Source organism: Mastigoproctus giganteus, chromosome 14, assembly GCF_048544385.1.
Source record: "Mastigoproctus giganteus isolate SK-2022 chromosome 14, ASM4854438v1, whole genome shotgun sequence".
Taxonomy (NCBI): Eukaryota; Metazoa; Arthropoda; class Arachnida; order Uropygi; family Thelyphonidae; genus Mastigoproctus; species Mastigoproctus giganteus.
In genome coordinates, this window is record NC_143588.1 from 48,049,251 (window position 1) to 48,064,457 (window position 15,207).

Here is a 15,207-nt window from a genome sequence, read left to right on the forward strand (position 1 = left end):
TATATCCAAAAATGCCATCCATAATTCTTTATTGTGTTCATAACACTTTTCCATCAGTTGCCTGATCAGAAAATTAGATCCATTGTCGATCTGTCAGGCCTAAAGCCGTACTGTTCCTCGGCCATCCTGTTTTCAATCGTTCCTCTTATCTTCCGCTCTCTCATACAGCTTACTCACATGTGTCAGTGTGATGCCTCTATATTTGGAACACTTTTTCCTGTTTCCCTTCTTGAACAACAGGATGATCAAACCTTCTTTCCAGTCATTCGGCACCTGTCTCTCGTCCCAGATCTTACGGAAGAGTTTGTATGTCTATGCTATCCTTGCCTCGCCTGTAGCATCTCTCCATTTATCTCATCCATACCAGCCGACTTACCTGTCTTGATGTATTTCCATTCCTGCACTACATCATTCCACGTTGTCTGTCTGCTCTCTCTCCGTATCTTCCCTTTCATCCCCTCTTCTATGAACCTGCCTTTGTCCCTTTTGCTGGCCGTCCTGCACGTTCAACAGATTTTCAAAATACTTCTATGTTTCTCTTATCTGTTCATCCTTGGTTATTAGGTTCTCATTCTCATCCATCAAATATTTGCTCTGTTCACCATCTCTTCTTCTGTTCCTCACTTTACATACAGCATCTTTTTATTACCATCGATATCTTGTCGCAGAGTTTCACTCCACTCTTCCAACCACAGTCTTCTCTCCTCATTAACTATCCTCTTAGCCTCTCTCTTCACGGTTTCATATCTCTCTTTATTCTCATCATTTCTGTTCTGAAAGTAGGTCCTGAATGCATTATTCTTGATTTTAACAGCCTCTCTTGTCCTATCATTACACCATGGGGTTTATTTCCATCTCCTTCTATTGCCTGTCCTTCCACAAACCTACTCTGTCAGTCCTACTATACAGTCTTTGAATGCTTTCCATTCTGATTCCACGCTGTTCACCACTGTCTTAGGTACAACCTTTCTGAACTCCTCTCTCTACATCGCCCCTTTTTCATCTTCTTTCAACTTCTACACCCGTAGTTTTCTCTCTCTTGTTATTTTGATCCTCTTCAATTTAGAGAATCTTAAAACTCTAAAAACTAACCTGTGATCACTACCCAAGGAGACACTAGGAATGACCTTGACGTCCACTAGTCTTCTGTGTAGCTCTTTATCCACGAGTATATAGTCAAAGAGGGATTCCTGTTGACCGTCCCAACCGTATATTGTCACTTTGTGACTCTGTCTTCTTGAACCAGGTGTTTCCTATGACCAAGCTGTTCCGTAAACAGAAATCCAACAGCCTGTCACCATCATCATTTCTAGGTCCCCAACCACGCGGACCCATAGCGCATTCTAGTCCTTGTCTCTTCACTCCGACTTTTGCGTTCAGGTTCCCCATGATAACTGTATCTCCACCAGTGATGTTCTCTTCGAGCTTGCCCTCAAACTCCAACTTCTCCATTTCTTCGCAACCGGTTTGCGGTGCATAACATTATACTATCTTCACGGTTTCGCTGTCATTCATTTGCAGTTTAATTGACATGAGTCTGTCTCTAATATTATTCACCTCCAGTAGCCTTTCCTTAATCCTGTGATCTATAATGATGGCAACACCCTTCCTCGCCACATCACCCCCAGACCAATATAAGTAATAGCCTCTTCGTAACTCTCTACACCCATTTCCTTTCCATTTTGATTCACTCAATCCAAGTATGCTTCTTTTTTTTTTTCTATCCTTTTAAGATGTCCACACACTCCTCAATTTTTCCTGGCAATGTCATAATATTGAGTGTGGCTAGTTTAATATATGTCATCATCAGCTGATCTTGTTGGTTGCAGATACCACCACGTCCGGGCTAATTAGCTTTGAGGCTTCTTTTTCTATTGAAGGCAATAAATTTAAGCTGTCGATCTTCACCATTGAATATTCTTATTCAATGGTGAAGCTTCCTCGTGATGTCGCAGTTCTATCCATGTTTATCCAAATCAACAACTTGTATGTCTTGATATTCCCTGTCCCCTTCTTCCCAGATTCAAATAACCCTTCAACTGTAATCTATTGTAAAGATGTAAATTAACAATTTTACGCAATTTATGCCGATTTGCTAGTCACCACTGAACAAGCAGGTGGCACTGCTGTAGTTCTTTTATCTCATGGATAAATCCAAATGGCTGACTCGGTAGAATTACTGTGACCTTGAAATTTACAAAAATTAATAACTCAGCAACAAGTGAGTATTTTTAAATACAATTTGGTATCCTGAAAACGTCTATGGTAAAGCTATCAAGTAGCACAACTGTTCTGTTAAGAAATCCTAGTGACTGACTGATCATAGTTCCTTAAAAATTTATCGACCTTGAAATTTCCTGTTTTTCTATATTCAAGAATAATAGTACTGTATTTGGTTGACATATGGCTACCATATTATTATTAATTGCCGAATTAATAAGTAATAAATACTTTAACAATACTAAGAACATATTTCTTTTAAATAACGCTGAAAAATGTGATAGCTGTAAATAAGAACCAAATTTGAATCTGATCACGTTTTTCTAGAAATGATTATACTGTATTTGGTAATGTTTGACAATTAACAAGTGCTGCCATCTATACTGCACTTAGTGAGATATAGTAGCATATAGCTTTGCTTAGTGCGTGAGAATTAGCTGAGAACTGAAAATTTTATTTTAACTTTAAAATTTTGCTCCCCTTAACCCTAAAAATAACGTTTCTTTTGAACGTATGTGATTATTAGTAATTTTTTTAGGAACGAACAGGAAGCATTTAGGATCAAAAACGTCTCCAGATAACTTTCAGTTTTAAAAATAATATATTTTATCGTGCTGCCATCTCTTGACGCGACAGGTTACTATATTATTAACATAATGAAATTAAAATGACGCCATATTAAATTACTTTTGAAAAATTCTGTCGTGAAAAATTTACAGTATAATTTATAATTGTTGTTTTATTTTAATAATCTATAATCCCATATAATTCTTAAATTTATTTTAAGAATTATACGATTTATTTTGATTTAGAATCCTTTTAAGTTCAATCATGTTTAACACACAGCTGTAAACGTAAGAAAATAATTAGTTTCCTGCATCGATCTTAGATTAAAAAAAAAAAATCCAGTAGGAAATAGTTTTATTATTCACAGTCATGAGTATTAATCACGTAAATGATTAATATTTCCTCAATAAAAAATAAGGAAGCTTCGAATTCTATTCAGAATGAGTTTTGTGTCCATAAATACTAAATGTATAATGACAAGCACGTAAAACATATAAGAAAACGGTGGAATCTTTGGCTGAAGTTTACGAGTATTACATTTCAAAAGTTCTGCAGCATTTCCGTTTCCGTTTCTCTCCTGTCTCTCATTGGCTGCTGACTAGTGTTTAATGAGCATGCGTAGTCATCTCGATGCATTTGGATGTTGAACACTGACATTATTCGTAGAAAACGAAAATTGATTGAATACTTATGACGGTTTCGAGAACTTTTTCAGCTTCTAGCATTAATTCGGATAAATTAGATTACAATAATGCGGCTATATTTTGCCAAGGATTATCACTTGCATTTGCCATTCGAAAGTTGGTAGAAAATTCACTTTCCCTGAGAATTTCCACAAGCTTTTCTGGATGGTTGGTAATCATGCCATCAACACCCAACCTAAATAGAAAAACAATATTTTTTTCATTAGAAACAAAAAATATTTCACGTATTTAATTTAAATTAGACAGTCATTTAATAAAGTTTAATTTATTTTAATAAAATAATTTCATACACATGGTTTTATTAAAAAATGGTGTCTTAATAAATTTGCATTTTATAACTAAGAAATTTAAAAAATTGCCTATTAAGTAAAAAATACTTAATATATTTTTTTATTTCTAAGAAATTTTATAAAAATAGTTACAATTAATAGATTCATTATGAAGATTTTTGCACCAGTGCTGGTATTGTATATTATGAAAGTCATAATATAGAAAATGTGCTCACCTTAATACATTTCTCATAGTTGATTTTTTATCTAAAGTCCAGAAGTAAACCTTGTCTATAAATCCCCGGGCATTCCTTCGTCTTATAGCATCACGTAATCTTCTAGTTCCTCTTGGAAGACAGTTGGTGATTCCATCCCCTTGCCATATGTTATTATTAATTTTCATTCTTTCCCATGATGCACTGATGCTGTCCAGATCTTCATTACCCGATAATTCCCAACCTAAATAAAGCACAGAATTTGTTACATGATAGTTAATTAAGATGTAAAATATTCTCATAGAACATTGATGTATTTCATTTGGAGTAGGGTACGGCTCTCTAAAAATCAAATACAGTGTAAAAGACTTCCAGTGACTGAACCAAGATTGTGGCAATACTCGCACTGTTCAAAAGTCTATAATGATATTTATGTGCATTCCAGAGCTGTCGGTAATGCAAGATCCCAATACATTTGTCTTCTTAAAAGGTTTAAAACTGTAGTCACAAAGGGATTAGAAGTATCCATTTTATTTTTGGAGTACTTGAAAATTTTTTAAAAAAATAAATTAGATAAAAAATGAAAGATTCTTTAAGTTGATTTCGATTTTTTTGAGAAAATTTTAAGAAGTTTTCAATTAGGAAAGTACTTTTGGACTTCTAATGATAAGAATTTTATTTTTCTTCATTATTACTCCTCTAACACACTCCCGAAGTTTGCCAAAAGCATTCTGAATCACGTTGCATACACAGAATAATAAAAACAAACATACTTACCAAATTTTGTTATTAGATTTGTAAGATTATAAAATTTAAACGTATCTAAGAAAGGTGGAATGAAAGCCTTGTCCACAATGTAAGGAAGTGACAGCACGATGTATGCTTTAGTATCACTCCGCCCTATAGAAGTATAAAGAAAACGTAATTTTTATTATAACTTATCTAATTGGAAATATTTAATTTATATAGATAACCAACATATTAAAAAAATGGATTTGTTTGATTTTAACGAATGTGAACAGCTCAACATATCCTCATAAAAACATCAAATGTAAAATTTAATAAAAATTCCAGATATCAAGAGTTGAGGGGCTGCTGACCAACATGGGCTGAGACAGTATTGCCATCACTTAATCAAAGCCTTAAATTCCAGTACAACCATTATCATCAAATCCACAGTCCATCTGAATAAAATATCAATAGATAACGTATATTTACTCAGAAACCAACCTACCGTTTTTCCAAAACAATCTGATAAGTCTCTTTGCCATATCTATTCCAGCATTCTGCTTAGCTGATAGCGTTAATTTGGAAATTTTCAGATCCAACATTAGAAGGATCATTTCTTTACGATACTTGGAATTACCTAAAAAATAAAGAAGAAAGAATAAAACGAAATCGATTTTTTGCTTATTTCGTAAAAGAAACATGACAGTTTTTCACGCTAAAACAAGTTTGCATTCTTTAATATCACACTAAGGGTGTGTTGTCACGCGGCAGAAAATAGTTCCACCAAGGAATGAGATTTATGAAGTGTATTTCGAATACCCTACAATAAATTAAATCAAATTATCAGAGATTGTTAATTTTCACTCATAAATATCGTAAAAAACGTTTATTTAATTAATAGCATCGAACAAAAGAATAGAAAAGAAACGCGCATGTGCATCAGCAACACTATTCCTGCTATGTTGTCATCCACTCTAAAATAATAAAATTTTATATTGGTTGTTAGAAAATAAAAAATACTTCTTTCATTTAGTGAAAATCGCATTTTTTCCCCTTTAATTAATTAATGGAGCTGTTTCTTGTGCGGTTCGCAATTAGAAATACTGATTTGAAGGTTTACTGACATTTCTGAAGTGTAAAACGAATATTATATTCGTTTTACGTTTTATAAAATATTATTGTACAAACAGGGCATACTTTCACTGCATACATAGTACGCTGCAAACGATCTCATACTGTGAAGATCCTTTGCCATATTTAGAGTAAATGCAATACCAAGGCAACTCGTGGAAAAGTGCCTTCACAATATGAGACAGATGTACTAAGTAGCAAAATTAGTTTTCCCATTGCTACGTACACAATAATGGTGTACACTACTTGTAAAATCAGACAAGTATGTGTGAATTTTTGTTGAAATGGATGTAGTTTGAATTAATGGTACATCTAGAGTACTTACTTGGACTAGATAATTCTTCTATATACTGCAGGTAAGAATCTATATATTCCCATCTTACACAGCGTCTGAAGCAGTCGCAAGGGAACCCATGGTAGGTATATTGGGCTGTTCCTTGTTTGGAAAATGTCACATCTGCCTCAACTGCATTAGCACCACGATCTAGGTACAGATCCACTTGCCATTTTGCATTCACCATATGACCAATATTCCAGAGAGGTCGAACAATACCGCACACTAGAGACACCTATCGACAGAGAACACAATTTCCTGTTTCTATGGATCACCTTTAATTCTTTATTAAATTCTAATAGGTTTAGCAAACAAATTACTATATAACTTTTTTTTTTTGTCTTTCAATGCGTACTTTACAAGTTATGTAAAGTACGCATTTTAATTAACTAACAATTTCAGTTTTCGGCAATTAACCGAATTGAAAACTAAATGACAAACTTTTTTCACCAATTAACTAATTCTGTAATAATTAACTAATAATATATAAAAGTACTTATTTTAACCTAATAATTTCTTAACTTTTGGTAAATATTAATTAATTCCTCTTGGATTTTTATAAAACTTTATATAGACACCCTTTTCTTTCATAGATCATTATTGAGTGACAAATTACCATAGCAACAAAATAACATAATATGCGCAGTTTTAAAGTTAGAGTTTTCTTTCTACGCATCCGCCATATTTTCTAATCATTCTCCAATCAGCGCACTTCACAGGTTCTTCAAGTTCTTGACTCAATGACAGCATCACAGTGTTTGGGTGACCCATGATGGCATGAAATGCCTAATTTTTAGATTTCTAGTTGTCCAATTTTAACGAAATTGGTAATAATTATAATTATTAATAAGTAAAATTAATAATTATAACTAAATATTTATTCAAACTGTCTTACCCTTGTTTTGTTCGTTCATAGTTTATCTGAGGTGGTTGTTTATATCAGAACCAAGGCTATCTTAGGTCATGATATCTTAGCATATCATATCTATAAATTGATTATTCAAGGCTGGCTAATCTGTTTGAATAATGCAAAAAATCTCATGAAAACCGACACTGTTTCCTAGCTAATAAAAGAAATTAAGGTATTTTTCACCGTCAGTTGAAAATACTCTAATTTGTTTTCATCAACAAGATTCTAACTTGATGCTCTTCAGACAGGAACCAAGAGACAAACACATTTAGCCATGGAGATCTTCGATTCTGATTTTACAATAGCAACTGGAAGCGTGTGTTCACGTGCCGATGTTGAATTCTTTCGAGACGAAAATCCCCATACTATCATCTGAAACTTGTTAAGTTTCAGCTCGGAGTGAAAATCTTTTAAGAAATTCCTCCAGTTGATGAGATTTCAACCAATAAACAAATTTTCTCTTTCCAATTTTCCATTTCAACCATCTCCCTCATGCACGTGAACAATAACAGAGTTCAGAAACTTATTCTGGACAACCGCAGAGTAAAATCCGAGCTTAAAAATATTTGTACTTGAAAATTAAGGTTTCTAAGATTTTATGGAGCAGTGTTGAGAATGCTAACGGGACGGATGCAATCCAAGAATTTGTACACTCCAAGTTTCCAAAATCATCGATGGATTAATAAATACATCGCACCAAGTACATGCATGAAAATGTGATGGAAGAAATTACTATTTGCGCCAAGAGCGTTGACCTTGCCGAAAGAGATATACACTGCTTGACAAAATTAACAAAACACGTAGAAAACGTGGTGTGACTCTAGCAGCTTGCGATGAAGCAGGACAAAATTCGGTATGGTGGTTTACTATATAACAACAATGAAATGAGGAGACAGTGAGAAACTTCCGACAGGTATAAGGGACATTTATGGGGGATGTATAAGAATTACCAAAAAGGTCACATTACAGAAGTCGATACGAGATGCTCGGAAATATGGTCACATGACATCAGTACGGCATATGATCTCTCCAAAGGCTAAACAGGCCTAACAGCTGTGAACCACGCCCGATATAAGGGTATCTATAAGATTATGTGGAAACAAATCCCATTCTTCCACCAGCTCAGACCTTAGCTCACCAGTGACCGAGGAGTTGGCTGTCAGCGTGCAATTCGATGCATTGCACGCTGACAGCCATATGTTCGATGAGTTTTAATGGCCAAGATTGTGCTGGCCAAGGCAGCCATTAGATGTCTTCAGTTTCAAGATATTCCTCCACCACTTGTGCTTTATGTGCAGTGGATTTGTCGTGCATGAAAAGAAAACCTGGGCGAATCGCACCCTTAAAAAGTCGCACATAGGGTTCGAAGATCTGTTCTCGGTACCTCCGCGCAATTACGGTATCTCTATAAAAAACACGAAGAAGGGTGCTGCCGTTGATTATTATTCAGCCCCACCCAAGAACAAGAATAAGAGTCCCTTTCTCTGATGTTGGAAGGATAGTACCGCATTGCTCCAGATGAAACGACGTTTAGAATCTGCTTGTATGCTAAAACGGGACTCATCAGAGAACGGAATTGTACCCAATTTGTCGGGGTCCCAAGTCACATGTTCATGGCACCAGTTTCGACGAACTGTACGGTGGTTTGGGATTAATGGGATACAAACCACTGGCTTCCTTGCGTACGGTCCACTTGATTTCAGAGCCTTCTTTACACAGTCCGGTTGGAAATATTTTTACCTGTGGCCGCAGCAACCTCAAGAGCCAGTCGATGACAAGATATTGTAGGGTTCCGCCTTTCTGTTACCCTATTTACCCCAGATAGCGGTCTGTTCTGACTGACGTAGCCCTTAGGCGAGCTTGAGCAGCTCTTCTTGTAATGGTTCCTTTCTCTTGAAACTACTTCCAAAATGCCGAGACGACACAGAGCGACACATTAAACCAACGTAGCATCTCCGGCTTCAAGTCGCCTAACGACGCGCCCTCTTAAAGAATCATCTAAACAACAATGACTTGTCATTCTGAGTACTACAGATGTGGCTGTCCCATGAGAATGCCAAAAAAAACGGGAATGAAGTGATGTGGTCGCAACTCGTGTTTTTATAAGCATGAATAATTTGCATGTCAGGATGCCTAGTTTATGAAATATTCGCCTTCGGCGACACTGTTCAAAATAAAATATCCATGAAAAGCATTTTGTTCTTTTAATTTTGTCGAGCAGTGTAGAAGCTAAGGCACTTAAAATTTGATATCATGTCAACTCCTAGTGCTTGATGGTCAGAGGGGATTGATCACATTTTTATGTTGATGGTGATAATAAGAATGATTGAGGGGGTCATTAGAAAGAGCAAACCTTGAGTATTCATGGAACATTCAGTGTTTTTTCCTGCAGACTGTAAACAAGTTCTGTTTCCTTTTGGTATAGCATAGTACTTTATCCTATTTACCCTAGATAAAGTAACATCTGTGTACCTCTTCACTACTGTTGCCTTGCATCGGTTGAAGATAGATCTCCTTCAGGAATAGAAGCTCCTATGCATGGTGGTGCAAACACCTAAATTTGAACATTTGAATTAGCTCGAGATGGTTAGCACCTTTTTTTTTTTGGTTCATCATTGACTGTCCTCGCGGTAACGCAGCGGTTATAATCACATCCTGGTAATTATAACCGCTGTGTTTTCCCACATTCTGGAAAACACAGCGGTTATAATTCCGTTCTCCCACATCTTCTGGAAGAGGCCTGGATTTGAATTCTGTTAATGACGCGAGGAACGTTTATAGGTCTTTTTCACACTGTGGCCGATTTATGTGGTTTCGGGAAAAAAGTAACAAGTTTTTTTTTTTTTTTTCTTCTTAGTCTCTCCAGAAATCTTGGAATATTTTGTCCAGAAATGTTGTTAAACCGATCAGAAAACACGGGAAATTTGCAAACAAAATGCACTTTGGTGTATTTACTACACTAGTGTGCAAAACGTAAGGACCAACACTATTTCTAAAGATTACAACCACAAAATCTTTACTTAAGGTACTCTTTACTGGTGAGAGTAGATTCAGTCTCAGCAGCGACTCTGACCGTCAGCTAATCTGGCGAGAGGTTCGCACACGGTATCACCCCGCAAACATCACTGAAAGGGATCGATATGGCGGTCGAGGTGTTCTCGTCTGGGGAGGCGTTATCTTGGATGGATGTACACAACTCCGGATACTGGAAGGGGGTACTGTAACCGGTGCACGCTACTGTACTGAGGTAATCCTTCCCCATATGCGTCTGTTCCGAGATGGCATTAGCCCCAAATTCATGTTTATGGATGATACCGCCACACCACATCGCACTGCAGCTGTTGATATGCTTTTGGAAAGTGAGGATATTATTTATATGGATTGGCCTGCCCGTTTCCATCGATCTAAATCCCATCGAACACATATGGGACGCTCTGGGGAGACGCCTAGCGGCATGTCCACACCCACTATAAAATGTTCACCAGCTGAAAATGGCGCTGACAGAGATACGGACGATGTTACCGCAAGAACTTATCAGCAACCTTGTTCTAAGTACTGTACAGCGGTGCCTGCATCGACATTCGGGGTGACCATATCTCCTACTGAGGACCATCTCTTCTCTTTGTTCCATCTTTGGTAGCGATGCATCTGTATCATGGCAGCCAGTGCTATGTTGCCATTTTTGAATAAAGTACCTTTGTACTGTTTTGTTTCCGTTGTTGTGTCGGTGTTGTTTCCTTCATCATTTCTGTACCTCACGAGGTTCTTTTGGTATGCTTTTCCGATATCCAGGCCACTCCTATGAGAAGCTACAGGTGAAAACCTAACTGGTCCTGAAATCTTGCACACCAGTGTATCACTGTGATACCTCGGAACTTGCAATTGTTTGTTTGGTTGGTTGCTTTATCGGTGACTATTTTGAAATGTGCTATGACTAGATTCGTTGTAAAAAGTTATTCTAATGTAGTGGAATATTAAAATTCCCACAGATTAGATGAGAAGCATAATCTGTTATTCATCCACCAGGATATTGGATACCACTGTCTGGTATCCAATAGCAGATACCAGACAGTGGTATCTGCTATTGGAATGTAAATTGCTGCAACATCAGTTAGGCCAAGCATTGAGTTTTACTGGTATGATTGTTGCTTTAAAGAGTGGAGATTTACTACAGGAGGAATAAAAAATTAAAACCACTTAAATATCAGTATGATGTGCACATGTGCTGTTTGCATTAATTAGTTCAGTTATGTGCCCAGTTTCAGTACGATTTACAAGGAAATGGAAATATTGGTAGATCAATCTCTTATTTACAACACTGCACGTTATAGTTAAATGAAATCCAGGTGGCGTGTCGATCGAATGTGTAATTGAGTTTTCTTCTAAGTTTGTGACGTGTGATTGCAATTCTGTTGTGTTTTTCTTATTAGTTTAATTTTATGTAATTATCAAGTAATTATTTCATAATTTTGTGTGTTCATCGTTCGGGATATTTTCCGTTTTGGAATATGAGTGAATAAGAGTTTCCTTTTATTAGAGGTAAGTACTATTTATTCTGAGTGGTTTGACCATTTGCTGGCTCAGTATTTTGTTCGTAGTTCAGTTATATTTATTATAATTGAAGTATTGTTTAATAGTTGGTTTGTTATTTTAATATATCTTGGATTTTTATCTCTATGTGCTCTTGCCCCTGTCTCAAAATTGCTAAGAACAACTGTACTTTGATATGGTACTTGGAAGTATATGGATTTTGTTTTGTATTACAATACGATACCGACCACCCCTCTTCTGGATGAAAGTTGTGCGGAGAATGTTTTATGATATTTGTTTTCTTCTTGTAAGATTATTATATGCAGAAAGCTGTAATGAAGCATTTAATGAAATGCGTATCACATTGGTAAGGATAAAATGAATTTATGTAAAAGGTTAGTTCGAAACTTGTCGACAAGGTCATTAGAAGGGCACACGTGTAATTAAACTTCTGGGAACGTAAGTATTTGGGGTGTGGGCGGGTATGTAATGTTTTAAGAGATTAAAAATGTATTACAGCTTTGGTAATTCATTTTCTTGGTGATGAAGACAAACTCGTGAATTAATTGGCGAAATTCGTATATTTTATTTATATCAAAAGTGTGTTTTGCATGGATTACATTCACAAAAGATTCCTAAACCATAAACAGCCGGTGGAAGGCGCATTGTTTTCAACTCATTTAATGATTAAAAATAACAAAAAGGTGTCAAAATAAATTACCAGTTAATACTGACAAAATTAAGAATTCTGAAATAAAGTTTAATTAAAAATGTCAATATTATTTTTAAAATTTTTTTTTATAAAAATTACTACATAAATGTTTCAATGTACAAACGAATGGGTAATGTGAACAGAAGTAAAATGCCATTCTGGGTTTATTTGATATCGCGCATGCAGACAACCAAAATCATCAAAATAGTTTAAAAGTACAAAAATCGGCTAAATAAGTAATCTTATATTATAATTAATAGTAATTAAATATTGTTAATCATTAAATTATTTTATTCGTCCTTGAATAAAATTATTCAAGGACGAATCTGATCGGATTTCTTGGAGCTGTATTTTTAATTCCTTCCCCATCTGGTTTAGCTCACTGAACTGAATAAAGTTCATTGTTTTATGGTGTATATGTGCGTTTAGAGTGGATTCGAAATAAAATTTGGCTAGTCTTAACATTCTATAAAAATGAACTTAGAAAAAAAAATTTAAATATTGAAAAAATAGCAAACAGCATTGCTGGCTGTCCCCTCCACCACGTCTGTGCTATATTCCCTCGGTGAAGTAAAGAGAGATCAAAGCCGATCATAATTGCCCACAAATATCAACATAACATTACTTCGACAACAAATAATTCTCAGTAAATTTTCCGTGTATTGTGACAGTTTCTTTGTCTTAGTTTTCCTTTTTTTAAAGACCTTCAAGTACTCTACCAATTGGAATGACTAAAATCATTGAGAAGCTGGAGACAGTAATGATGAATCAGAGCTTCCTGTTTTTCATTAAACACTCACAAGGCTGTGTTGCAGCTTCACCCATTGGAGAGGAACAGTTTAAGAGGCTGTCCTGTGTGCTAGTGAAATATGTTTGAAGGTCATTCTGCTGATTGTCATTATATACACTCATTTTAAAATCTCGTGAAGGCCGAATTGTGACTATATAGCTGATTGTGATGAGTGCGCATGCGCGTTCCATCTAGAGCTGGTAATTTGTAGAAATCATGTTTGCGCCAGCATGGTGTCAGTATATATCATTAAAACCACTTTGAGATCCACTGTCCTTAACGTATTTGGTAACAGGTATCGATTTTGGTATAAAAATAAATAGTTTTCCAATCGTTCTCCATTTCAGTTTTCCCTTACACGAAAAGTACTGATCGTCCCACTTCAGAGGGTTGTAAAAAACAAACGCGTCTGTTCCATCCCTTGACGATAATTAAGGAAGTTAATACAATGGAGAATTAGTGATGCATGTTAGAGAAAGGCAGTTGCCTGGTACAGTAACTTTGGGAAAACCCAACTTGTTCAACCTAATCGTAACTGAAAGAACTATTTGCTAGAAGAACCAGTAAGTCCAACAACAACAAGAAATGCAGAGAGTAGTGTTATCTAAGTTCAAATAAAGCAATAAGACTTTTTTTTTTTTTTATAAATTCTTGTTAACGTCTGTTATATTCCATAACCTGTTTCGAAGCTGACTTGGTAAATAGGCCACGACCACGAGTCTATTGGCCTGTGTAAAAGTTTCACTCGCCCATTTACAACTTGTAATGTAGCAGTAAAGACAATAATAAAGTTCAACTACCTTACAATTAACGAGAGAATATTGCAGCTTCAAATTTCAAATGAAATACGATATTTGTTAAGCGTAGTTGAGACAAATTATCTGCTAACTGGTAGGAATACAGTTACACGTCCGGTGTGTCTGTAAACAGACTCTCTGGTTGCCGCTGCAGCCGAGTAGTCAAGTAAATAAGTACACGTGCCTTGAGTGACCCGGGTTCAAGCCCGTTACTGCTCAGTACGGTGCTATTCTCTCTACCTTGAAAACTCCTCTACCGGTGTGGTCGTCCCGAAGTATAAACAGAAATTTTTAATCGGAAATACTTTGATTTATTTGATCTATTCTTACAAGTACGTTTTTTTTTTTTTTTTACCTTCTTTCACATACTTTTAATGATTTTTTTTTATTAATGCTAAAGTATATTTCGCTAGTTAGAACTTAAGACTTACCTGAAAGGATAGTAAAATCTCTAATATTGGTCCTATGTTCATCCTTGATTCTTTTGGGTAGGTTAACGTACTCGATCATTTAAATTTGACTGCAAACTGTTGAATCTCCGCGATAAACAAATGTTTATCACTAGAAAATATCATCATCCTTGGGGCACTTTCCAAAATGATCAGAAAATACAGTGACGTAAGCATTTCCTTTCTTATCTTTGTCATACTCAGAGCACCCTTCTTGATAAAAACACGTCACACCATTCCCCGATAAATACGTACTATCAGTTGCTAAGTCAATCCCACCATCACCGTCCTTCTGTGGGCTGGGATTGACAGGTTTGTGACCTCCAAAACATCGCCCCCTAGCGGACAATGTCGATACTGGTCCACCTTGACGTCACCTTGTTTGTCTAGCTTGCTGCCAGCTATTCAGATCAAGCGAACTGTATCATTAACTTAGTCACCATATTTTCCTTCTTACTCTAATAACTTTTTTTTTAAATTAATAGACTACTCGAAAAGTATCAAATAATTCCAGAATTCACTATTCCTCGATCATTTTTAGTCGGTAAAATACCGGAAGTCGCTTTAAATACAGGAAGCCTCCTTATTAAATTGTGAGAATGGATTGTTCCCAGTTACTGTCTTTTTTTTCTCTCTCTCTCTCTTGTCTGCAAAGTAACATTACTGTATCTGTAGAGCGAGCTGTAGCTGCATGACGCCTACCATTTACATTTAAGTGTTTCCCTTTAGTTTGTCGTTTTCCAAGTAGAAGTGCTGGTTTCTCTAAATATCTAAAAAAGAAGTGTGTCATGGATGTAAAAAAGAGTTTTTTTTTTTCATGTTCTGTACAATTAAAGGCAATATAATTGAA

General features: G+C 35.8%; 1 protein-coding gene across 1 annotated transcript; it reads right to left on the reverse strand.

The window, feature by feature from the left end:
* Window positions 1-3,247: 3,247 nt before the first annotated feature.
* Window positions 3,248-14,645, reverse strand: LOC150075118 (dermonecrotic toxin StSicTox-betaIB1i-like). The gene is made up of 6 exons (XM_090389284.1): window positions 14,340-14,645; window positions 6,161-6,404; window positions 5,210-5,341; window positions 4,753-4,875; window positions 3,997-4,219; window positions 3,248-3,666 (listed from the first exon to the last, which is right to left on the reverse strand). Exons 1-6 carry the CDS (start codon window positions 14,379-14,381, stop codon window positions 3,531-3,533), a joined length of 900 nt encoding a protein of 299 aa, XP_090245410.1. The 5' UTR covers window positions 14,382-14,645; the 3' UTR covers window positions 3,248-3,530.
* Between the last annotated feature and the right edge of the window lie 562 nt (window positions 14,646-15,207).